The sequence below is a fragment of the Melanerpes formicivorus genome, unplaced genomic scaffold (genome assembly GCF_026170545.1).
Source record: "Melanerpes formicivorus ecotype bairdi unplaced genomic scaffold, bMelFor1.0.p_v2 SCAF_76, whole genome shotgun sequence".
In the NCBI taxonomy this organism is placed as follows: domain Eukaryota; kingdom Metazoa; phylum Chordata; class Aves; order Piciformes; family Picidae; genus Melanerpes; species Melanerpes formicivorus.
In genome coordinates this window covers 722,533-747,493 of record NW_027142428.1, presented here as the reverse complement: position 1 = coordinate 747,493, position 24,961 = coordinate 722,533, and the positions used below count along the sequence as shown (strand labels likewise).

General features: G+C 46.6%; 1 protein-coding gene across 2 annotated transcripts; it reads right to left on the bottom strand.

Annotated features, from left to right (window-relative positions):
* Positions 1-1,040: 1,040 nt before the first annotated feature.
* On the bottom strand, positions 1,041-24,903 carry IQCG (IQ motif containing G). 2 transcript variants are annotated; one of them, XM_068163919.1, is made up of 10 exons: positions 24,867-24,903; positions 21,621-21,768; positions 17,432-17,667; positions 15,991-16,119; positions 13,914-13,995; positions 6,261-6,422; positions 5,505-5,579; positions 3,304-3,435; positions 2,008-2,109; positions 1,041-1,499 (listed from the first exon to the last, which is right to left on the bottom strand). In XM_068163919.1, the coding sequence occupies exons 2-10, from the start codon at positions 21,744-21,746 to the stop codon at positions 1,347-1,349; spliced, it is 1,197 nt and encodes a 398-aa protein (XP_068020020.1). In that variant the 5' UTR covers positions 21,747-21,768; positions 24,867-24,903; the 3' UTR covers positions 1,041-1,346. The 2 variants fall into 2 exon arrangements, with proteins under 2 accessions (XP_068020020.1, XP_068020021.1); XM_068163920.1 differs by lacking the exon at positions 5,505-5,579.
* Between the last annotated feature and the right edge of the window lie 58 nt (positions 24,904-24,961).

The following is a 24,961-nucleotide window of genomic DNA, read 5'->3' as shown; positions in this document are numbered from 1 at the left end:
TGTCACCTGTCAACACCTACCACGTATGGAAAATCCTAGCCCTAAGTCAGCAGTGCATGAAAAAGTTACAGTTAGGAACATAACTCCCCTGGGTTGCTCCGAGATGCCTCCTGCAACATGAAGCCGTGGAACAGGCATGAGAGGTAAGTGCAGTCCTGGCTTGACTCCTGCCAGCACAGTTCTGGAGTGATCCCTGTCCTCACCACCCTGGGGACCACGGAAAGCAAGTGAGTGAGTTCACAGCCCTGGTACCAGGGCTGGAATGTGCTCTGGTTTAAAGTTGGTGGCAGTGCTCCAGGGGTAACACCAAGACTTCTGACGCAGGTCTGTCTCCAGTGTCTGGAATTTAAGTGCTCCCTTGACACTTGGTTCTGCCTGATAGTCAGGCACCAGCCCTTCTTCTCCCACTCAGGGAGAGTTCTGAGCCAGAGGCTCTCTGCTTGATGATTTCTGTCATCTCGCTTTGACTTCAGAGCTTTTGGCACAGCTCAGCTTGGACAGGAGGAGGTTTGGATGGGGCCAGCTCAGGCTGCTCACAAAGAGCACAGCAGACTTCGTATGACTTGAGCTTGCCCTCCCGCATGGGAGTGTCAGAAAGCAGCCAGCTCACCAGCGGGGCTAACTTTGCTTTGTGCACAGACCTGCGTGTGTCTGACAGTCACAGAGAGGGCTCCCCTCGCTTAGAGAGGCAGAACACTTGCCCCTGTCGCCTTCACTCCCTGCCTGCTGCCTCATCTCACTAAGCAGAGGCAAGTCCAGGGTGGTGAGTACAGCTGTGACAGACCAGCTCCTGCTGGCAGCACAGCTGGCTGCCTGCATTGTTGTTTCCCTCTTCTGCCTCTGACGCTTTGCAGGGCTGCAGAAATGGGAACCAGGAGCTCTCACCACCTTTGTGCCTACACTGCAGGCTGGCAGCTGTTCTGCTCTAAGGCTGGCAGCAGGAAGAATGCTGCCTTAGTGCCACAGCAAACACCAGCCCCCCAGCCATGGCCAGACCTGGGGTCTGCAGAGGAGGATCCTGATGTCCCATGCAGGTGAGTTACTGGGCTGTTAGCAAGATGACCTCCTGGTAGTGCTCGTGTTTCCACAAAGCATTCCAGGGCATGGAGTGTTTCTCACTGCTTTGATGCAGTTCCCCTTTCTGCTGGAGGAACTCTCTCTGCTGTGCAAGGGCAGCTTCAAGATCTTAGGAATAATTGCAGCTTCAGCTTAACTGTGCTTGCCATGAGCTGCACTCTCCAGAGCAGCCTGAGCTCTGTTACATGGTTTATTTTGTCCTGACAGACAGACTGCCGTGCCCTGCCCAGCAACAGCCCTGGAGCAGGCCTGTGGCCAGGTTTCTTTTTTTATCGTGGCTTTTTCTTTGCTCCAGATTTTCCTTGTTGCCCTTTTTCATTTTCTGCTGCTCGTTGTCGTCGTCGTTTCTCCAGAAACATCCTGAGGGCCTGGTAGTGGCCGAGGTACCGGCGAACCATTGTACCCCTCCACCAGGCCTGCAGCTGGAAGCAAGAGAGAGAGAGGGGTCTCAGGGGACATCACGTGCTGGGGGCCCTGGTACAGCTCAATGGCCAGAGCCTCCCCTCTGCACCCCCCAGCTGCAGGCAGGACCCCCTGGCATGTGCAGCAGCAGCTGGGCCCATGCTGGCTATGCTGAAGGTAACCACATCTGAGCTGAGGGCATCTGTTGCTGGTGGCAAAGGGACAAGTGTGTGAACTGCCTTGTGACCCTCCTGTCTTGCCCCTGCAGAGGGACTGGTGTGATGGGCATAACCCCACACCATCTGAGGAGAGCAACTTCTGCCCTCGCTCCCTTCTCAAACCTGCAGCTAGCTGCTGGCTTTGTGTCTGCCCTGTGGAAAAGGACAAGCTTTGTCTGTCCTTTGCTTGTTCCACCCCACACCAGCCGACTTTCTTGGGCAGTTTTCTGCATGAACAAAGCCTGTGGCATGAATTATTGACTCCCATCTGCAGATGGAGCAGCACTACCTCAGCTTTGCCCCCCTGTACCTTCAAGGTGCTCTTCAGCTCCAGGGCATCCCTCTCTGCTTGTTTTCTTCTAGCCTCCTTTTCTGCCCGGTCACTGATGATAGTTGCCTCAAACATCTGGCACTGCAAGAGAGCACAGGGGTGGCAACAGCCACATGAAAAACATCCCCTAAGCTGCAGGGCCAACCTTTGAGGCTCACTGCCTAGCAGCTTGCTTTGGCAGGACAAGGATTCACCTGGACCCTAGTGCAAGGAGTCTTCTCCTCCGGGTGCCTACTGGTCTTAGCTCTGCTACCCCAGCCAAGGCTGCTTTGACCAGTGGGTCACCATGCAGGTCCCAACCCTGTACACCAGGATGCTCCCTGGCAGCCCAAAGGGAATGTGAAATCATGGACTTTCCTTCCCTACCTTTTTCCATTTGATCTTTCCTGATCCAGATGGCAAATGTTGCTCATTGCCACCATCAGTCCTAAGGCACTGAGAGCTGGTGCCAAAGTGAAACCTCTCACAGCCTGGCTGTAATTAACCCTCTGATCCTGTGCTGTAAAATGCCTGTCTGATGGCGTCTCAGGCAACAGATGGTGGTGGGAAGGACTCATGCTCCCCCAGGCTAGGCAGCAGATGATGCACAAACACACTTGGGACACTGAGATGACAGTGTAGAGTGAAAGATGAGCCCACAAGCGGGGAAACAGTCAGTTTCACACCCAGTGTCAGTAAGGAACGGCTACAAGTCAATTCCTTCTGGCTACAAACTACCCCTTTTTCAGGACCCCTCCCTCTGCCCTGTGCTGCCGACTCCACTGTGCCTGCATAGCTGTGAGCAGAGGCCGGCAGTTAGCCAAGGAACCAGCGTGGGTTTAACTGAAATTAGTTCCCGAGTGACAGAGCGCTCTGCAGCTGTGAACATGCCTCTGCAGGAAGGCAGGAGCTGCCTTTTCCAGCCTCTCATATTCCCACCTTGCTAGAAGGAGCAGATTTGTTCAGAATAAGGTGACAAATTGGGGTGTGGCATACTGAGGGGATGGGACAGTGGCTTTGCCCCTCATAAAGGCTGCCAGTAGCTTTGTGAGTACTTGCTGGTATTTGAAAGGAGCTGCAGGGGAAATATCATCATTACTCTTTGATGTCACAGGTGGGAAATAGAAGATGACTGCTTGGTCCCTGCCTTCCCAGGACCAGTGCTTGTAACCATACTCTACACCCCAAGAACACTGATTTTTGTCTGTGGTCCTGCCTCTTTGTCTGAATGAAGGTAGGACAAAGCCAGGATGCAGTTCTGCCTGGCTGAGCACTGAGATGCTGCTGATGTCTTACCTCCTCAGCAAGTCTCTGCAGGATTTCCAAGTTGTTTGCCTTTGATGCTTTTAAAGCATCCAACTCTTCATCTTTAGCATCTGTGTCTTTTTGATACTTGTCCATCCAGTATTTCAGCTTCTCTTCCAGCTTCTACATGGGGACAGAGTGGTGCTCAGCATGACACAAAGAACAGAATAGAATCAACAAGGTTGGAAAAGACCTCAAAGATCATCAAGTCCAACCTGTCACCCAAGACCTCATGACTACTAAACCATGTACAAGGGAGAAATCTGCTCCTTTTATGTGGCCTGGCAGGATGGTGGTACAAGTGCCACACATTTTGCATGGTCAGAATTTCCTCATCCTGAAAGGGTCAAACCCCTAGGACAGGTAATAAGTTACTGGTGGCCTGCAGGCCGCTTGCTGGGGCTCACCTCAGAAGGTGTAGCACTGGACTAGGGATGAAGAGAGACTGGGCTGGGTTTTCAGAGGTGCATGAAGAATGGAGAAGCATGGTCAAAAAGTCCTGGTGAAGTGACCACCAGAAGACATCCTTTGTGTGTAGACAGAGGGAAGGAGGTTAAAAAACAGAGTTTGTCACAGAGAAATCTTTCATCCTGTGCCTGCCTCCCTGCCTGCTTTCTGGATTAAACTCAATGCAGCAGGAATAAGGTCCCAGAGGACAGCACTTCACACTATTTCAGGTTGTGAACCTGGCTTTGTCTCACTTCTGAATAGGAGGGCAGGTGTTGCTGAAACAGTCCCCCAGATGACTTCCTCCCATTCATGAGTAACTTCTCCATGGCAACAACCATGATTGCTTGCATGGAAAAATAATCTGAGGAAAAGCATCAATCTCATTAGGGCATCACAGCTGGACACACAAGGGAGATGAAGGGCACAGTCATCCTTTTCTCTGTGGGCCCCTGCAAAGCCACCAGCTGCTGTGTGAGTACAGAGAGGCTGGTGCTTTGCCTTCTGGTAGAGGCCAAACAGGCTGCAGCTTGTACTTGGGACATCCACTCACTGTGAAGTGTTGATCAAACTAAGGCTCTGGGATGTAGAATCATAGAACCAATAAGGTTGGAAAAGACCTCAGAGTCCAATCCTTTTTTGAACACCTCCAGGGACAGTGACTCCACCACCTTCCTGGGCAGCACATTCCAAGGACCAATGACTCAGTGAAGAACTTTCTCCTCACCTCCAGCCTAAACCTCCCCTGGCACAGCTTGAGACTGTGTCCCCTTGTTCTGGTGCTGGTTGCCTGGGAGAAGAGACCAACCCCTTCCTGGCTACAACCTGCCTTCAGGCAGTTGTAGACAGCAATAAGGTCTCCCCTGAGCCTCCTCTTCTCCAGGCTAAGCAACCCCAGCTCCCTCAGCCTCTCCTTGTAGGGCTTGTGCTCCAGATTGCTCACCAGCCTTGTTGCCCTTCTCTGTAGAGGAGACAGTTTCCTGGCTCACAAGGTAGAGCACACTTTTGCACTCAAATTATATATATATATATATATATATATATTATCTTGTACTAATTTTTCTGCTGGCAGTGGTATTAGGCACCCTGCAGTAGTAGAGGTTCTCTTCCAGTCCTACAGTTTATGAGATGCTTTCCAGTGTTATTCTCTGCCATGGCCATGGACCTTGATGACAGGTCTGAACCTCTGCATCAACAGTACCATGGCCTTGCAGGGTTGTTTGCTGATGAAAATGGGTAAATAATTTCAAGTTAGCAATTACCCAATCCTGATTCTTCCTCAGATTCAGATAAGGCAAACTGGGCTGGCAGCTTGTGTCATCTCCTTCTTAGTGCCCTGTCTGTGAAAGTGCTGCCCACACCTTGTGCAGTAGCATTCTCCATGAGTCACTGCCAAGGAAGGGCTGAACAAAATCCCAGTTAGCTGAATGGAGCCATCTGAAGGAGGAAAATCTGTTACAGCTGAACAAACAATGTCAATCATTACATGAACTCTAATTTTAAGGAAACGCATCCAAATGTGGCAAATCTCAAAGGTCTTTTCCAACCTGGTCTATTCTATTCTATTCTGAATCCCAAGTGTGGGAGAGCTGAGTTAATTAAGGCTTGAGGATAAGTGTTCACTCCAACAGCAGCAATCATGAATCTGGTCAATTTGATGGAGGAATCACTGATGTTCTCTAGGCACTCATTGATAAACTGTTTATCAGCTGCTGCTTTAAGCATTAGCAGAGAGTCACACAGACCTCGTGCTGTCGCCTGAGGAAGTTTTCAATCTCCGTGTGGACTCGAATCTCCTCATCAATTTTGGTCTTCAATTTCTGTGATCAGTGTAGACAGAGAACATGAGAGGAAATATTAGTGCCCACGTGCTGCTGCAAGCTGAGCTGGGGAGTAAGCATGTAGGAGCTGTGTCTCCATGGACATAGGTCTTCTTTCCCTCTCTTTCATGCCTGCTTTCCCTTCCTTTTCTTCCCTCCCTTCCCTTTTCCTTCCCTTCCCAGACAAAATGAAACAAGGAAGTCCTTGCCCCTGGGCCATCCACGAGGAAGGGACTGGATCAGACTTTGATCAGTCAGAAGAAACTCAAAATGCTTGCAGAACCAGAGCAGTTTTCCAGTCCAGTTTGCTTTATGGCCACTTGAACAGCTCTCTCAGCATGGTGTGCTGTGGGCCATGCTGGGAGCTTGGCTGCCTCTGTTGCTAAAGGGTTTTCCCCTTTGGAAATAATTGTTGGCTTGCCTCTTTGCCAACAGCAGTAGTTTTAGCAGTCCCTGCCTCCAGCCACTGTCTCCTGCAGCCATACCACCCATGCTGTTGCTGTTTGCAGGACCATACAGAGAAGCAATGGAAGAGAGGAAGATTTCTAACCTGGATCCCAATCCAGTTCTAGCAGTTTGCTGGTAATTACGATGGAGAACAGGGCAGCTGGGGAGCAAGGGAGAACTCTTTCCTTACTAGCTGGAGAAGCCTTCCAGGGAAGGCCATAGGCAAGGGCTTACCTGAATTTCCTTTTCCAGGATATTTTCTGTATTGCTGCACTTCTTCTGGGTCTGGTGGACCTGGACATCTGTGCTTTTCTTTGCGTAGCTGCTCTCCCTGTCCGTTTTGGCCTTCATCTCTTGAAGCTCATCTTTGAGGTTGGCAATCATATCATCTCGGTTCTAGCAGAGGAGACAGAAGCATCACAGTAAGCCTGGAGACTGAGGTGAGCTCAATTCTTAATCTCTCCATTCCTTGATAAACTCAGAAGGGACCAGGTCTCACACTTTCCCTGAATGCTGTTCCATTTCAACCTCTACTTCAGAGGGAAGCTTAGTCTGGAGCCGATACAGAAGGCAATAAACCCATCAGCAAGGAGTGATTACCTCTGGAGAGGGTGGAGTGATAAACAGAGTCAGACAAGAATCCAGACCTTCTGGTGTCTGGGCCAGGAATGGATTCAGTCATGCTTATTGCAAGCATGAAAAAAAGCCAAATCATCTCAACTGCTTGAGGCTGGTTTACTGACCTGTTGGATTAGGCCATCTCAATGAGTGAGCATCTGTAAGAGGAGGATAATGCCTCAACCCCACGGAAGCCAACATTTGTTTTCCTAAAGTGTGCCCTAGCCCTTGGATTAACTTTTTTCTAGTCATGCAGCAACCTCAGGAACAGCTGACAATCCTTGCCTCACTCATATGTTTCTTGAAATCTTACCAGGTAAATGGTCCTCACTTTGTTATAGAAGCATGCACGCAGGGCAAGGAAAAAATGCCAAGGTAAAGCTGGCAATGAGCTCCCAGCCTCTCCACATGCCTTGTTTCACAAGAGAGCTGAGCTTTCCTGAAGGAATTCTGTCCCTAGAAGCTCCCCCATGGGCAAGAATCCTGAGCCAATGTGCCCCTGTGCCTGCTTGATTTGGGATTGTTGTTCTGTTTACTCCTTTTTAATTCATTTCTTTCAGTAACAGATAAAAGTTAATTAACCTGGGGTAGGAACTTGGAAGAACCACCTGTAAAATGAAAACCTCAAGCCTTTTGCAGTAAGAGTTAAAAAGGTCATCAAAGTCTCCTGTGCAATTAAGCAAGATCAATCTCAGCGCCTCTGGTTTGGCGCCCAGCTGCTCCATTGCAGCCTTTCTCTTTGCTTTCCTGCCATGCTGTGATGGGTTTGACATTCCCCAGCCAAACCTTGCAGCTGAAGATGAAATACCAAAGTGCTGGCATTTAGATGTTTTGAAGCCCACATATCTTGTCTCTGAAGCAGCCTCGCATTCCTTAGCTGTTTATGCATGGAAAAATGCCACAGGAAGGAGCCAGCTCAATGGTGCTGTGTTCAGAAGCCTCTGCAGCATGACTCATTTGGAAAAGGTTTCTTATAAGAAGAGTTTGGAACAGTTAAAAGGAAAATCCTTCCCTCTGTACCCCTTGTCAGACACAGTTAGGAAGAGTAAAGTATATTCATAAGGCTCAGGATGATTAGGGGCCTTGGCTGGTGCTGGTTTGTGGGTTTGAAGGTCATGCAATTCACTCTTTTTTTGTTGAAGATTTCCAGCATCAGACATTGTTTTACAGCCATCACTTCAAATGACTGCAGACAGCTACAGACCTGACCTATTTATGTTTCTGGCAATGGCCTTTGTTTTCCCTGGTGTGAAATTGTGGTGGGCCTGGGGAGGGGTTGTGTTTCTGGTCAGTAGAGGTGGGAGGTGACCATACCACTTCATTTTGAGGTTGCCTTCCTGTGTTATGGTGGAATCAGGTCTGAAGTGAGAGGCTGGCAGAAAAGACTTGGGAAATGCTAATGAAGAACATTGATTGTTTTTGGTGGTGTGCTGAGGCTCAGCAAAGCCAAGCCCTGCTGATGCCTGTTACTGCTATCTGCTAAGAATCTGCAAACAGATCAGAACAGAAGGGTTCAGCCTGGGTTTCAAAGTACTCAGAGGTGGGGCAGAGCATGAACACTTCACTAGGTTATTTTCTTTTTTTCATGTAACATCTTAGCAAAGCAGAGGAAGAAGTGCTTTTGATTCCAGTGCCCCAGGCCTCCGCTGGGACAGGGGCCCATCTGCTCTGCTTGGTCTCTGTTGCACGGCATGTTTGTGGTTTGGATTTGGTCTGCGGTGGTGTTAAACATCTCCATTAGAGGTGGGGAGTCTGGGGGCTTGGTTACACAATCCACAGCAGACAGGAAGTGAAATGCAAAACCCCACTGGTGCCTTACAGCAAACACATTCCCTTGGAGAGGGAAAGTGGGCTGCAGGCACGTGGGCAGCTACAGCAGCCCGGCTGATGGACCTGGTGCTGTGGAACTGGGGCACGTTCAGTATCAGGCTGCAGGTAGTAAATGCAGCCAGGAAATGCCCAGAAGCTGTGGGCACCACCTGTAGAGTGTGCTGGTCCCTGCCCTTCAGGGACAGGCACTGGGAAAAGGGCTGAATAATTATGTCTCTGGTTTATTACAGCAAAGGTCCCAGTCAGGACATGGAGGACTTCCATAGTTAACGCAATAAACCTCTGGCCTGCTCTTATGAGATGACTTCAGCGTGGAATCTGCCAAACCAAAGATGCAAAATCATGTCTCATGTGTCCAAAACTATCACAAAACTGGCAGACACCGAGACCAAAAGCCAGGAAATAGTTGTCAGGAGGCAGTCTGCTTTGCGAGCAGGTAAACAAGCTGATTTTCTCTGGTCACTCAGCTCACAGACAGCAGCTCAGAGGCCTGTTTGCTGCTGTCAGCTGGTGTCACAGGAGCCTGCCCCACAGATGCTGTTTGGCTGCAAAAGCAACTGCACTTAGCTCTCCTGTGTTTTCATTTACCTTGATTTATCTCTCTTGCAAGTGCCACTGAGATCTCTCAGCTCTTCCACAGCCATTAGTATTTACAGTCAGTTAAAATCCAGCTGGTTACAAAAATAGCCAAGAGGAGTAAACTGTCGGAGGAATTCCTCCAGCAGTGGGATAATGCACAGGCACCCCACCCCCACCAGCAGCACACCCAGTGCCCACCCTTTGGCAGGCACTGGGAAGGGGCAGGGGTGCTGTGCTACGTGCAGGCAGGCAGCATGTGGGCAGAGAGCCCTGCTGCTGGCCTCCCTTGCTTCCACACCAAGCACGTCTGAGCTCAAGTCTCTCTGCTGGCAGCTGCTCTATCTCAGCTTGCAAAGCCTGAAGATATGCTTAGATCTGCACACCTGCTGCAGCCTGGGCTTGCTGCCCCTGAAACCACACCACGCAGCCCTACAGACACTTCAGTAAGGTTGTAGCCTGCACCTCTCTCTCCCAGCTACCAGAACATGCCCATGCTGCACACCCCTGAGAAGTGTCTCAGCTGAAAGGACAGCAGGCCTGGAAGGTCACTGAACTTCAACATGACAGCTTCTGCAGCCCTCTGCTAGCTCACCTCCAACACCAAGAGCCACAGCAGCGAGCCACCTGAGGGCAGTTTACTGGCAGAGGGAGCAGAGCTGTTGGCAGCAGCACTCTTGTCCAAAGTCCTGTCTCTCTGGAGATAGGTTTGGATCTAGTGCACCAGCCCTGGGTCCTGCTGAGCTGCTTTCTTTGGGGCTCTGCCAGCAGTGGAATGAAGTCACGCAGGAGCTCAGGACCGTCACAAGCCTCACGCCATCTGCTGTACCTGCCTGGTGTATTTCTCCAACAGAAACATGCACTACAGAGCATGGGTATGAGTTTAACACATTCCTCCAGAACACCTCCTGAAGCATTTGACCTGGGGGAAGACAAGCCAGGACACATGATAGATTTGGGTCACACTATGGAGTGGTGCACTGATACCATGGAGCTGGGTGTCTTATGGACCTCTTTGCACTGGTACCATGGTGCAGCATCTTGGTTTCCTGTCTGGTCAGTAGCCTGCAGTGTTCACAGAATCATAGAATCAATAAGGTTGGAAAAGACCTCAGAAATCATCCAGTCCAACCTATCACCCAACACCTCATGACTAATTAAACCATGGCTTCAAGTGCCACGCCAATCCCCTCTTGAACACCTCCAGGGACAGTGACTCCACCACCTCCCTGGGCAGCACATTCCAATGGCTAACAACTCTCTCAATGAAGAACTTTCTCCTCACCTCCAGACTAAACTTCCCCTGGTGCAGTTTGAGTCCTCTTGTTCTGGTGCTGGTTGACTGAGAGAAGAGACCAACCCCCTCCTGGCTACAACCACCCTTCAGGTAGCTGTAGAGAGCAATGAGGTCTCCCCTGAGCCTCCTCTTCTTCAGGCTAAACAATCCCAGCTCCCTCAGCCTCTCCTTGTAGGGCTTGATGTCGAGACCTCTCCCCAGCCTCATTGCCCTTCTCTGGACACGTTCACATGTTATTGGTTGGTACACAATCTTGTCATCACTGCACACGTGTATACCATTAGTATACCACAACACCAACAGGACACAAAAGGTCTTTGAGTGAATAGCAATGCAGGATTTCTACTAAAGTTTACATTCCCTGGACTTTGAGATAAATCTATATGAACCTCTATGACATTGACTTGGTTTAAAATCTGTACAGACTGCCACCATTGAGGTCTTTTCCAACCTTACTGATTCTATGATTTGTCCAGGAAGCCAGAGGCTGTGAGTACTTTGTATACAAGCTAGAAAATGAAGAGCACAAGAGCAAACAGAGCTGCTGCAGCCAGCCTGGAGCTGTAAGTGTTGCTGCTGCACGGAGGGCTAAGAGCAAAGCCAGACTGAGCATTTCAGTCCCCTTAGAGCCGTCAGTGCTTTCCAAGAGGAAAGAAAATGAAATAAGAACATTTAGCATTTGATTTGTGTTCCATCAGAAGGAAAAATGAGCAGAGCAGGTTAATACAGCAGTAATTAGCACCTCATTAGGAGGTAGCAAGGCTGAAAATCCAAACACAGAGGCGACATGCACAAAGCAAAGACCGTGTTTTTCTGGTTCCAGGATTTCATCTGCTCACTTTTTGTTTTCTCATCCACTTGACTGGAGAGAACCATGCAGGCTTTTGTCTGCAGGTCTGTGCATTATTATTGTTCAAAGTATTCCAAAATGAGCAAGCTGTATTTTTGCTTTTAATTAGTTGGCAAGGTGACAGATCATGCAAGTGTCTGTAAAACTGCCTATGGGAAAATCCCATATGAAGTGAACAGAAATTATTCTCCCTTGGGAGACAAAGTGAGACATCATTATTTTTGGCACAGGAGGAAAGCAGTACTTGAAAGCAGTCTTGTCTTTTATTTGTTATCAAAGCTGAAATGAAAAGTAAGCCCAGGAAAGGACTTTTAAGCTGGAAATACAAAGACAAAATCGAAGATGAGAGCAGATCCAACTTGATGAGGCAAAAAGCAAGAACTAAATTAGCAGAAGGTACTGAAAGAACACAGAGGAGAGCACCCTTTCAGCACAGGAGCTGCACACCTTTTAGGACTGCAAGAGGTAGAAGAGATTCAGGGCAGGACACAGAGAAGTACCCAACCCAACTACACAGTGCCAGGAGACTGCTAGTGTGACACGGGATGATCACAGCTCCCTATAGACTGGTCCCTAGGAAGGCATTAAATCAGAACCAGATACATATATTGCATGCACAGACACTGAGAGATTTGAGGAGCACTGTACAGAAGGAGAACTACCTCATCATAATCACAAGCTTGGGAAGTGGGAGAACATGAGCTCCCCAGGAGCATCAGAATCTGACAGAGAATGGACAAGTTACAGAAGCAAATGGGCAACATACAGTGTCTGAGCTTGACAGACTATCCAGCTTCTTTCACTTAACTGCCACACAGATGTCAAGGGACTTTTGGGTTGTCCCACAGGGTCTGGAAATAGGCCATACCATTTCTAGTAGCAGTAAGTAAGCATACATTGAGGTACACAGCTTCCATTTTCAGTCCTGGCTCTGAGCTCTGTGTCCTTTAGGTGTTCTGTTCAAATCTATGGGGAAAAAAATGTTCATCCTGCATTTCTCTTTTCATTCCCACAGCTGTCCTTTCTTGGTTTGTTTCCTAATTTGCTAACTTTGCATTTCCTTCAGTGACTCCTTTCTCCTCTCTGTTATGTCCACAGTTGTTTGGTTTTTTTTCCCCAGTGTTCTTTCCACCTTTCTACACCTGCCAGGGCATGTTATGCCTTTCCAGGACCTCTGCTTGCAGATGAGTGCTGACCTACACCAATTTTCCCTTCTTGTGCATTCCTGCTTTCTTCTGTGCTGATCTAACATCACCTCTGGTGTTTTGTCAGATACAGATAGCTGCCAATTTGTGTTCTTACAACCATCCTCTACTGACTGTTAAACTTTGCACTGCACATGCATCCAGGCTGCCAAGATAAAACCTTCATGTTCTATAAACATAACTTCACCAGCATGTCAGTGGCTTAAAAATGCTTCTCTGTAGCCAACTACATTCTTGGCTTGGTTATTGTCCACACTTTTGTCCAAAGACAAAACTCAGTGATGCCAATTCTTTCTTCAGATGCCCTTGCTGTCCTTATGCTCAGTACCAAGTGTCAGATTCTTGTTCCTTCTTCCAGTCCTTGTATAGCTCTGAACATGCCTGCCTCTTGCTTGTTCTTTGCCACATACTCTTTCCTACCTCAGCAGGGCTAGGCTATGTTTCCATGTTTCTGCAGAGAGCTGTGTGTGCTCTTGCTCTAAAGCACACATGAGCATCAAATCTGAGCTGTCTGGTGAGCACCAAAGTGACCAGTAATTAGCCATCCAATTGATCTGCACTTGTGTAGCAAGTCTGACATTTCCAGAATGCCCCAGATTCACTGTTCATGCACACACCATTTGCATGCTGCAGACAGACAGAAGGGCTGAAGCTTTCCAGAAAGATCGGGTTGACAGCAAATGTGCAATGACATTGATCTGCCCTTGTGTAGGACTCTCATGGTTGGGATTTTCCAATACCCTACAAGCCTAGAAAAATAGGTTAATGGCATTTTGTTCTAGACAAAATTGTATGTAGGAAAATGACATGCCCCTATGCCAGGTGTCCTTCTTTCTCACTCCCTCATTGTCACACTTTTCTTTTGTGCCAGGTGCCACATCTGCATGAGCAAGTGTATGACAGAACCTTGGATACTGCTATCTGCAGATAACCTCCTACTGGTGGCAGAGATCTGTGTTTTGCCTCTCCTAGCAGTATTTTTGGGCTGTTCTGGTTTGATCATGGTCTCTCTTATGAGCATTTTGAGCTCCCATTTGAAAACTTCTGGACACTGCTCTTACAGTCATTAGCAGGCTCATTCAGAATACAAACCTCTACTACAAATAGAATAGAATAGAATAGAATAGAATAGAATAGAATAGAATAGAATAGAATAGAATAGAATAGAATAGAATAGAATAGAATAGAATAGAATAGAATTAACCTGGTTGGAAAAGATCTTCGAGATCATCAAGTCCAACCTATCATCCAACACCATCTAATCAACTAAACCATGGCACCAAGCACCCCATCCAGTCTCTTCCTAAAGACTTCCAGTGATGGTGACTCCACCACCTCCCTGGGCAGCCCATTCCAATGGCAAATCACTCTACTCTGCTTCTCTATTCCAAAATGATGGATCAGTACATATGCCACATGTCCTCTCATCTGAGTGCTAGCTCCTGGGCAGCAGAGGTGAGCTTGCTAATTGGCTTCCCCCCAGCATGATGCCTTGTGGTAAGTGAGCTCACCTGAAGTTCTATTTCAGTTTCTTTCTTGACATCCTGCAGCTGCTTCTCGAGTGACTTGATCTCCCTCTTTCCTTCCTCTGCCCTGAAGAAAAATGGGAAATACAAACATTTGAATCTATAAAAAAAGACAAGAGCTGTTTACCTAGGAGAAGTTCCTGTCTCCTGAAGCATTGCAGCACCCAGCTGAGCACTGCCTCACTGATCCTGCTCGCTCCCCAAGGTTTTGAACAGCTGAACTAAAAGGAGGACACAAAAATTTTGGCCTGCTTCTTCAGAGCAGCAGAAGAGAAGCCCTTTCCTGTGGCTGAATAATAACAACAAAAAAAAAAGGCACTCATCTCTTCACTCTGAGCCTTGGTGATGCAGCACATCCGCACCTCAGGAACAGAGAAAGACTTGGTAAATTAATCCCAACAGAGAGCTGCACAGACTGGGGAAAGAGGATGAGAATGAAAGGGAGACTGAGATAAAAAGCAGGAGACACTCTTGTTGAAAGCTTTAAGTGGATTAGAGGATGATGCCAAATTGTGCAAGCTTCATTATAAGTATGGAATATGTGATTTAGTATTTTTTTTTCTCACATCAGACTTAAAACCTTTCAAAAACACTTCCCCAGATTCAGAGATCCATGAAGGGATATGAGTGGGGGCCAAAAGCTGCAGAGCTGCTTACCTGTTTAAAATAAAAGAGATGCAGTAATGTCCTAGGGCTTATTGTTTTATTGTTTTGGGTTTTTTTGCTCTGAGTGCTTTTCTAAACATCTATGCTTAGAACTTGATTTAAAGCCAGTAAATACTAGAGGTGGTACCTGAGACATCATACCCTCTGCCAACCTTGCACTCAAACATGCATTTCATTTTCAGAGTCCTTAGCTGGGTGATTGTGATAAACCAAAGCTCCTTATAAGGAGTTCCTGTCTTACTGCAGACTGCTTTTAGATGAGTACATTGACCCAAAATCAGGCAAGTATGGATTATACTCAAAGACAGCTCAAGTTCATCCCATGTTTAACAGAACAGGCACTATAGTGGCTAGATATGACTGATAGAATGGAATAAAAATGGTTGTGTCCTTTATGATCACAATTTGTCTGCTCCTTTCTGCTTTCCAGTATTGAATAGTTATTCCACAAGCAGCTGCTGCTTTCATTTCTGCTTTCTGTCCCTTCCATAGATAAACAATAAATCCTTCGATTTAGACAGTGGAAGGAGTGGGTTTAATGCCTGAAAACAGAGATTCTACTGGGAGCTGAGGACTTGCACTGGAGGCAGACCACTGAGCCACCACCAGGGCTGTCCCAGCATGACCAATCGTGACTTTGCTCTCTACCCTAAATTATGCACCTGAGCTGCTCTGCAGAACAAAGTAGGTTTAAAAGGGTCAGACAGTCCTCTGATGACTGCTATTCTCTCTGACAGGCTGGGGGTTGAACCAGAGCTTTGCATACTTAAAAAAACTCCAAACCTCTAGTGCAGAGAGGTTGGAGCTAAGGAATCACCAATTTGAGCTGAGATTATCACAAATCCATACTCTATTAGATTTGAGACAGAAAAGGATCTGTAATGCAGTGGCTGGTGGATTAGCCTTAAATAAGATGACAGCTTCCATCACCATCTGTGCTAGCCCCTTGCTGCTGCTGGGAAATGAGAGCATATTAGCATGTGGGTCAGAGCAGATCCTCCAGGGCATCACAAACACCATATGTTGCTGACCCTGGTTTGAACAGATTCTCTGCTGCTCTGGCTTTCACTGGGGACAAGGAGTTAAAGGTCAAGGAGCTTCTACATTAAATTATGTTTTAATGGATATGGAGCAGCATTTGCAGACACTGGTGTCTGCTGTGGTGAAAGCTCAGGCAGTTCCTACCTCAGCTCAGTGTCAGGAACATCAGTCATTTATTTCTGAAAGGGAAAGAGGTTCAATTTGCAAGGCAGAGAGAATGAATCCAGTTTAAAAAGCAAAATCCTTTCTGTGTCTTGGGGTGGGTGGGGTATTTTTTAATTTTTAGTAGGTACTGAGGGGGAATTGACTTTGGCTTTGAGCAGTTAAGCAGGAAAGCACGGAACACAACACTGACCTGATGAGAAGGTCGTGAAACTTGCTCTTTTTTGCCTTCTCTCTCTCGTTGGCTTTTGCTAGACTATTAAATGTTCCTGATTCCTGCATCTTTTTCATGGTGACTGTAATTACATCAGTTGCATACTGCCTGCCAAGAAGAAAAGGAACACAACAGTAATTTATAGATGCTGGTACTACAGTGTCTGGCACCTTTATAGAATCAATAGAATCAATAAGGTTGGAAAAGACCTCAGAGATCATCAAGTCCAACTTATCCAGTATTGTTTAGAGCCACAAAGGTAAGGAAATACACGATACTCTTTATGCTCTTATGTCTATCAAACCCAGAAGTTCATCTCCCATGGTGCCTGCTTCTCGTACCTCTGGAGAACTCCATATTAGGAGGAGTTGGTTGAAATGTATCTTTTTTAAGTGCTGCCTCAAATGGTACTCTAGGAAACAGCAAGAAGGCACAGACATACCCATGCTGTGCCAGACTCTGCTGCCAGCAGGATGTAGGTCGCTGCAGTAGTGATGAGAACTAGGTAGCTTTAGGACAATGCAAAGTGAGGAGGCAGACAAGTGTGCCTATGAAAGGATATCTAGGTGTCAAAATAGCCCAGTACAGCCCTAAGCTGATGTTAACAAGTATTTGAGCTTGCTCAGTTTATTGACTTTCATGTTGCATGTGGTATCTGTATTTTAGCTGCATTTTTCCTCATTTGTGTTAGGATCTTCTTGAAGCCCTTTGATGCAGTGACATTAAAGGACAGAAGCCAGGATGCAGAAAGATGCATAATGAATGCTGAGCTCCCCAGTCTGTCTTTTAAACCAAAGGCTGTTTGTATTGCTGCACATCAACTCACTTGCTTAGGTGCAGGAATAACATTTACTTTAAAACCAACACAAACCAAAAACAAACAAACAAACAAGCCTCAAAACAAGCAAACAAACCAAAACAAAGCAAGCAACCAACCACAACAATAACAACAAAACCCAGAAAGAAACTCTTTGGTCTTTATCCAGACATTCTGTTCTATAAAGCAGAATGGCTGTGGCTCCCATGGAGGCTCTGTGTGTCCTGCAGAGTAACCGAGTTCAACAGGCAGTGCTCACATCCCACTTTGTACATACCTGCTAGGGGAAGCTGACTCCAGACACCAGAACATCAGCACTAGCCAGATCTAGCCACCCAAACAGCCACTCTCAACTGGCTGATAACTTTGCAAGTCCATTTTAAATAAACTGACTGTCATTACTTGACACCCAAAGGCAAGCAAAGGGCAAAACTAAATGGCCTGTGGATGCTAGAGCCCGCTGTCCTCTTTAGAGCTACTCTGGGCCAAGAGTGAGGTACACCAGTAATGGAAGAGTGGGAAACCTGCATTTTTGCTATCAAAAGAGAGGCTGAGAAGTTTACAGCTCTGAGCATCCCCCATAGCTGCTGTATCTGTGCTCACCTGTCAGCCTGAATTTTCCTGAGAATCTCTGTAGATGGATCCCTGTGTTTTATGGCCCTGTTGGGAAGAGGATGGGTACTTCTCAGATCTTCAGTTTTCTCCAGATGCTGCTTGTGTCCAATGCTTTTCTGAGACATGGAGGTAACTGTTTCCCCACTCCCTTGCCTTGCTGACATACACTCTTGGTAGTTAGTGTCCAGCTCCTCCTGGGTCTCTATGATTTTCTGGATGTCACCCTAAAAGGGAATAAGAGAATTGCTTTCATTTTGGAGCAATAGAAATAAACCCTCTGCAGTATTATGTGAGAAAAAGAATACCTAATAATAAACTAGAATGAAGCTATACTAAGAGTAGTGATAGTGTATATTACATTCTGCAAAGAGTAGAAGAGCAGAAACATTGCTCAATTTAGAGCATACAACATACACCTGAAGTGACAGGACTAGAAAAGGCCTCAAAAGGTGAATTCAGCTGCCCCAAGAGATGATGGTTCAGGCTGTCATTCCTGACATGTTCTCAATGACCTCCAGCAACAGAGAAAGCACCCTCCTGCCAGTGCCAGCACATCACAGCAATCTTTACTATAAGAGAGACCTTTCATCTCAGCTGCAGTTGAGTCCCTGGCTTCTTGTCCTAGTTTCTGTAGGCACAGAGAAGAAACCATCCTGTCCTTCTCTGCAGCAGAAAGGAAAAAAGGGAAGGGGGAGAGGGAGGGGAAGGGGGAAAGAAAAAAAGAAAAAGATAAAAAGAAAAAAGTTTATTTCTGGCAGCACCAGTTCTCAGTCCAGGTCCCTCCTCACCTGCACACATGTTTGTGCCAGCCCAGCACAGAGGGTAGAATACAAACAAGTGGTCAGGGCAGCATCTGACTTATGCCACTGGTACTTCCAAGTAGTCCCTTGTCAAGTGGGGCTCCATTAGTGGTCTGCCAAGCTGAGGGCAGTGTGCATGGTGCTGCAAGGGGCTGCATTTTCCTGAGTATCCTGGACAGCTGTGGGTGGAATGAATCAGCCTCTGGGAGTGCCTGACTCATTGCTGAGTGCAGGAGTCTAGGTGACTACATGCTTAATTTCTGTACAGTTAAATTGACATTCAATGAACCACATGCAAAGCATACACAAACCAATGAAAATTACATTGTTCATGAGGAAGAAAGGGTTTCAACAGGTTGCTGGTGATGCCTGCACTTTGGTCACAACAACCCCTGCAGCACTACAGGTTGGGGTTGGAGTGGCTGGAGAGCTGCCAAACAGAAAGGGAGCTGGGGGTGCTGATTAACAGCTGGTTGAACATGAGCCATCAGTGTGCCCAGGTGGCCAAGAAGGCCAATGGCATCCTGGCCTGCATCAAGAATAGTGTGGCCAGCAGGAGCAGGGAAGTCATAGTGCCCCTGTACTCAGCACTGCTTAGGCCACACCTTGAGTACTGTGTCCAGTTCTGGGCCCCTCAATTTCAGAAGGACATTGAGACACTTGAACATGTCCAGTGAAGGGCAGCGAGACTGGGGAGAGGCCTCGAGCACAAGCCCTACGAGGAGAGGCTGAGGGAGCTGGGATTGTTTAGCCTGGAGAAGAGGAGGCTCAGGGCAGACCTTGTTGCTCTCTACAACTACCTGAAGGCAGGTTGTAGCCAGGAGGGGGTTGGTCTCTTCTCCCAGGCAACCAGCACCAGAACAAGAGGACACAGTCTCAAGCTGTGCCAGGGGAAGTTTAGGCTCGAGGTAAGGAGAAAGTTCTTCACAGAAAGAGTTATTTTGGAATGTGCTGCCCAGGGAGGTGGTGGAGTCACCATCTCTGGAGGTGTTCAAGAGGGGATTGGACATGGCACTTGGTGCCATGGCTTAGTAGTCATGAGGTGCTGGGTGACAGGTTGGACTTGATGATTTCTGAGGTCTTTTCCAACCTTCTTGATTCTATGCTTCTGTGAAAGAACTACTTTTGGCAAACAAACTGCTTGAATATCATGTAGATTTTATGAATGTTCTGACAGATGTTTTTTAATGTCTGGAAAAGTTGAAGCAGGCTGTAACTGGATTTTCTGTAAGTGGCAGGGATTTCCTAATAATTACCAAACCACTACCTAAGAGCAAGGAGTTTGTAAGCTGCATGTGGTACCACCTGTGTAGTCTCCTAGGTGTTTATTTTCTGCTAGTCTTCTGCCCAAAATTCAGCAGAGAGAAAGGCTGCCTTGCTCTGGGGGATGCACCGTGTGAAGCTATGTACATGAATCCCTGGTCTGGAAAATCAGTAAGGTGCTGGTCAGCAATATGCTTAATCCTCTCTCAGAAATGCCATCAGCTAGAATTTAGATGTCAGCCTTTGAAAATGTCATTGATTTGTTTGTCTGACTGAGCTCCAGGGTGCTTTGCAAATACAGGTCTTCCAGAAACAATGGTAACAGCTGAATGTAAACTGAGACACCAGGAGGAGCAGCAAATTACAGAGCACCAGAGTTAGCAAGTAGCTGCCCCGAGCCATTTTCTTGTTTCTAAATGCTATCCTTTTCTGCTTTGGCACTGTTAAGAGCACAAACAGGGCTTATAGTCTGTGAGAAAATTGTGGTTTAAAAAGTGGCTGGGTAAAAATGAGCGTCTCTGACTGAAGTGAAAAGCTCAAGGTGTTTTCTCTGTAATTTAAGTGCACCTTTAGTGGAGCTATCAGCCTGAGCCTGTGTGTCTGAAGGAGAACAACGTCTGCTGTCCTAGAAGAGTGGTTTTGCCGCGGGCACATAGGACGTTTCCCACCCAGCTCAGTGAAAAGCAGCCTCCCGTGGCAGCAGGCAAGGCTGGGCGCAGGGCAGGAGTGCCCTCTGTTGCACAGTCCAAGCATCGCTCAAGCCCTGACACCGACACCGCTGCTGCTGCTGCTGCTTGGCGAGGAGCTTTGACAGTAAGGTTTGTCTGAAATAGAAGCACCTAGCGAATGACATATTGATTTACCTCCCTCTTGCATTCCTAAGCGGAAAAAAAAAAAAAGGGGGGGGGGGGGGGGGAAGCTTCAAACCTGTTTAAAATGGAAATCATAGGATAGGATAGGATAGAATAGGATAGCATAGGATAGGATAGGATCATGGAATCAATAAGGTTGGAAAAGACCTCAAAGATCATCAAGTCCAACCTGTCACCACAGACCTCACGACTAAACCATGGCACCAAGTGCCACATCCAATCCCCTCTTGGACACCTCCAGGGACAGTGACTCCACCACCTCCCTAGGCAGCACATTCCAGCAGCCAACCACTCTCTCTGCAAAGAACTTTCTCCTCACCTCGAGCCTGAACTTCCCCTGGCACAGCTTGAGGCTGTGTCCTCTTGTTCTGGTTCTGAATGACCTGCTATGTCACATAAAATCCATGGTGACAGTACTTAGAAACACTTACTCCACAGGATGTTCTCATCCTGATTCCTGTGTCTGTCAGCTACCAGTGATACCACACCACATTCCTCCGCAGCACCAAACCTCTGCTTGAGCATTAGAACTTCTTTTCTGTTCTTTGTATCTCTGCCCAAACCCTCTTAGTTATGATTCTCATCATGATTCCTGTGTCTGCCAGCTACCAGTGATACCACACCACATTCCTCTGCAGCACCAAACCTCTGCTTGAGCATTAGAACGTCTTTCCTGTTCTTTGTATCTCTGCCCAAGCCCTCTTAGTTATGATTCCTATTGGAAATCATCTAATTAGTAATGGTCACTGACAGTGGGTAATTACTAATATATTTTGAAGTGGAGTCCCTTAATGAAGGGACTAAGGGAACTGCAGCATGGACTCAGAGAGGAACAGAAATACCCTAGGTCTGAGCACTTTCAAATATCCTGGGGTTTGCATTTTAAAAATAGCTGTGTATCTGTATGAGAACCTTGCTGTGTTTTGTTTCCTTTGCCCTCAATCTTTGCTTGTCATCTAACCACTGTGCTTTTAAAATTATAAGCCCAGGAACCTCATTTTGGGTCATAAGGGTCTTTCACACCAAGTCTTGACAAAGGTTTCTCAGTGACACTCAGGTAGGACTATAAAAATTGGTCATACTCCATGCACTTCTGCTGTGTTTCTTCACCTAGGGGTTATGGAGTACTTGGCAGTAAAAATACCTGCTCTGATTTTTACAAAATGCTGCTAGAAGACATAAAACTAAAATAAGAAGGAAACCAAGAGGGGTTTCTTAAAGAAGAGGGAGAGAGGCACATACATTGTTGATGTCTGTCTTGCCCTCGTCTGAAACTGGCATGATGTATCCAAGAATTGAGAGCTGATCAACACAGTTCTCCAGCACAGCAGTAAAGAGCAGAGCTTCCAGATGAGTGAATTTTTCCATTTCTTTAGTCTCTGTGCTCTTGCTAAAAGGAACAAAGACAAAATATGCCAATGAGAAAGACACTGTGGTGTTGGTAACCGTAGTTTAAACTAAAAGCAGACCTGAAATAGCCTTATTTGCAGCCTTTCCTCTACTTCCCTAGCTTTGTTTATAGCCTTTCATACACTGTTTATAAGAGGAGCCATGCTCTGCCAATGTCTGCACTCAGGCACAGTGGGAATGTTTAGCTTTCACAAAACAAAGTAGGTCCTAGTCTCTCCTACAGCAGATCTGAGTAGATAGGCAGAGAAGGGAATGGATATGCAAGGAGCAAACTGGGTGAGGTGGCCTTACCCACCCTTCAGTTCAAGAGGGTGCAGTGTTTTATGACAGACCATTTTTGGGGAAACAACAGAATGAAGGTGCCTTTTAAGAAGGAAAAACTAAAGTAAATCACTTCAATAGAATCTCAGATGGTGACCCTTTGTGCTCTAATCATTCCTCATTACTACTCTGTGGCCTTAACATCTTTATAGAATCTTAGAACCATAGAATCATTTTGGTTGGAAGAGACCTTTAAGATCAAGTCCAATTGTTAACCCAGCACTGCCAAGTTACCACCAGACCATGTTCCTCACCTCCTTTTGGTGAAGAAATTTTTCCTCTCCTGGTGCAATCTGAGGCCTTTCCCTATTGTCTTATCACTTGTTACTTGGAAGAAGAGACCAACCCCCACCTCACTACAAACTCCTTTCAGGTAGATGTAGAGAGCAAGGAAGTCTCATTTGGACCTCCTTTTCTCCAGGCTAAACAACCCTAGTTCCCTCAGCTGCTCCTCATGTCATTTGTGCTCTAGACCCTCCACCAGCTTCATTGCCCTTCTTTGGATATGCTCCAGCACCTCAAGGTCCTTTTTGTAGTGTGGGGCCCAAAACTCAACACAGTTATTTAAGGTGTGGCCTCACCAGTGTCAAGTACAGAGGGATGAACACTCTCCAAGTCTTGCTGGCTCCATTATTTCTAATGCAGGACAGGATGCTGTTGGCATTCTTGGTTACCTTGGCATCCTGCTGGCTCATATTCAGCCAGCTGTCAACCAACATGCCCAGGTCCTGTTCTGCTGGCCAGCTTTCCAGCTACTCTGCCCCAAGCCTGTAGCATTGCCTGGGGTTGTTGTGACCCAAGTGCAGGACCTGGCACTTAGCTTTGTTTGCCTTGGTGTATGAATCCAGTCTGTCCAGATCCTTCTGTAGAGCCTTCTTACACTTAAGCAGTTTTAACTCCTGCCTAACTTGGTGCCTTGTGCAGGTTTATTGAGGGTGCACTTGATCCCCATTGTCCAGCCCATTTATAAAGATACTAAAGAGAACTGGCTCAAACACTGAGACCAGGGGAACACCAATCCCCTCAGCAGGAACTGTTACACCTTAAGAGGCTGTAAGTCAAATGAGAACTAAGCAAGCCACCTTTAACATTCTGTGTTGTTTAATTACATTTCAAATATGAAACTGCTCTGATGTACATTTAAGCATCCTTGCTTACAGGCAGCATATTGTGAGGGGGGAGTGGTGGCAATTCACTATCAATCCAAGTGAAATTGGGTTATTTAGAAGAATGCTTAAGACAACACCTACAGAACAAATGGAAATGTTCTCTGTGATCTGTCACACTTTGGCAAGCCATTAGACAATTCCTCCAAACCCTACACTCACAAAACAAAGATTTCTTGTGTAACAGCTGGCAGAAGTGGAGTCTGAGATGACTGAGATGAATGTCATGGCAATGGAAGCACCAGCATCCACTAACAAAGTCTCCATTTGGCAGCTACACCTACAGCTGGGTGTGGGCCATCTGTAAAACCTTTGAATAAACATTTCCTAGATCTGCAGAATGTTACAGTCAAGTCGGTAAGCATGGCAAGGGAATGCACCAAACAATGCCTGTTAGCATGAGTAACAGGGGAAGACATGGCCGTGTTCTGTGCAAATGAAAGAGGTTTAGCTAGAGCTATGCTCTGGATCACTGGAAATCTGTCATCTTTCATAAGCAATGTTACAAGTATTACCATTTGTCCTCATCCTTTTTTGCTCTTTATGCTGAAGATAATATAATCATTTACAGTTGGAACATGGCCTTGACTTCACTTGGTCAGAAAACCTGGGCCACTATTCATTGCAGGTTTATTAGATGTCTACTAGTACAGAATAGGTAAACCAAGCAAAAATAACTTGGGGTTTACATATTTGCTTCTTGATGCCCCTGTCTCTTGCAGTAAGCTGTTTAATGCACTGTGTCTTGAAATGTGCTGTTCTTTGTAAGATGGCATGGTTTGCCCTGTGCATAAAACTACAACAACCTACAGACTAGTGTGTGTGAAAGTCTCTTTCATGACAGCTATATGTATAGACAATGAGAGTGGGGTATTGCTCCTGTCAGCCTAGACCCTTTTCTTCAATTCACTGGGTAATAATTTGGAATACAAGACAACCAGACATGTAGCCTTTGCATTATGGATTTTCCCAGCATTTCTGCTTTGAGGGTGGGAGCAGAGGGTTGGATTCAGAGGTGACACAACTTCAGTGTTATGAGCCATAAAGAAAGCAAAGCTTTTAAATATTTTCCTTGGTTTTAACTTTAAGAACTCTGTGATCCACATTTTGAGTCTAAATAGCATAAGAACAATCCATTACATGTGGAGTCCTAGTGCTAAAATACAGTGAAAAGTATTTGTTGTGAAGCAGCTGTGACAGATAACTATGGCAGCATTCTTAAAAGAAGAATTAACACTTGCAGCTCTTGCAGGGAAAAGTCAGTGGTTTGGAAACAGAGGAGGATGCAACAGCTTTTCCTCTATCCCACCAGCAGCTTTTCCTCAGGAGAGAATTAACACAAGATACTAATGTGTGATAAGAAAGCTCAGAACTGGAATGTTTCTCTGAAGCCTGCTGGTTTGCTCCTCCCGTATATTTCTTCTTATGACCATAAATTCACTCAGCAGATGAGTGTGCTAAGCCAGGATACTCTGAGCTTATGTTGACTTGGAAGTGAGAAGGAAACCACTGTCTGTGGCACTAAGAAACAGTACAAATAGTGAGCTGCTCTCCCCAGACTTTAGCATTAATGAGGTGCCCACAGACCAACCTTCATCACTGTGCTTTGCTGAGCTCCTTCATTAAACTCTATTGGGGGGGGGAATGTGAAGGTATGTGAAGCATTCAGCTTTCCCCAAGACTTCA

Excerpts from the sequence above, each read along its gene's own strand:
- IQCG (XM_068163919.1), bottom strand. The coding sequence starts at position 21,746 with ATGGAAAAATTCACTCATCTGGAAGCTCTGCTCTTTACTGCTGTGCTG. Across the intron at positions 16,120-17,431 it reads AGGAAAATTCAGGCTGACAG|GCAGTATGCAACTGATGTAA; the intron begins GTGAGCACAGAT and ends TCTTCTTGGCAG. Across the intron at positions 5,580-6,260 it reads TCCTGGAAAAGGAAATTCAG|AAATTGAAGACCAAAATTGA; the intron begins GTAAGCCCTTGC and ends CACTGATCACAG.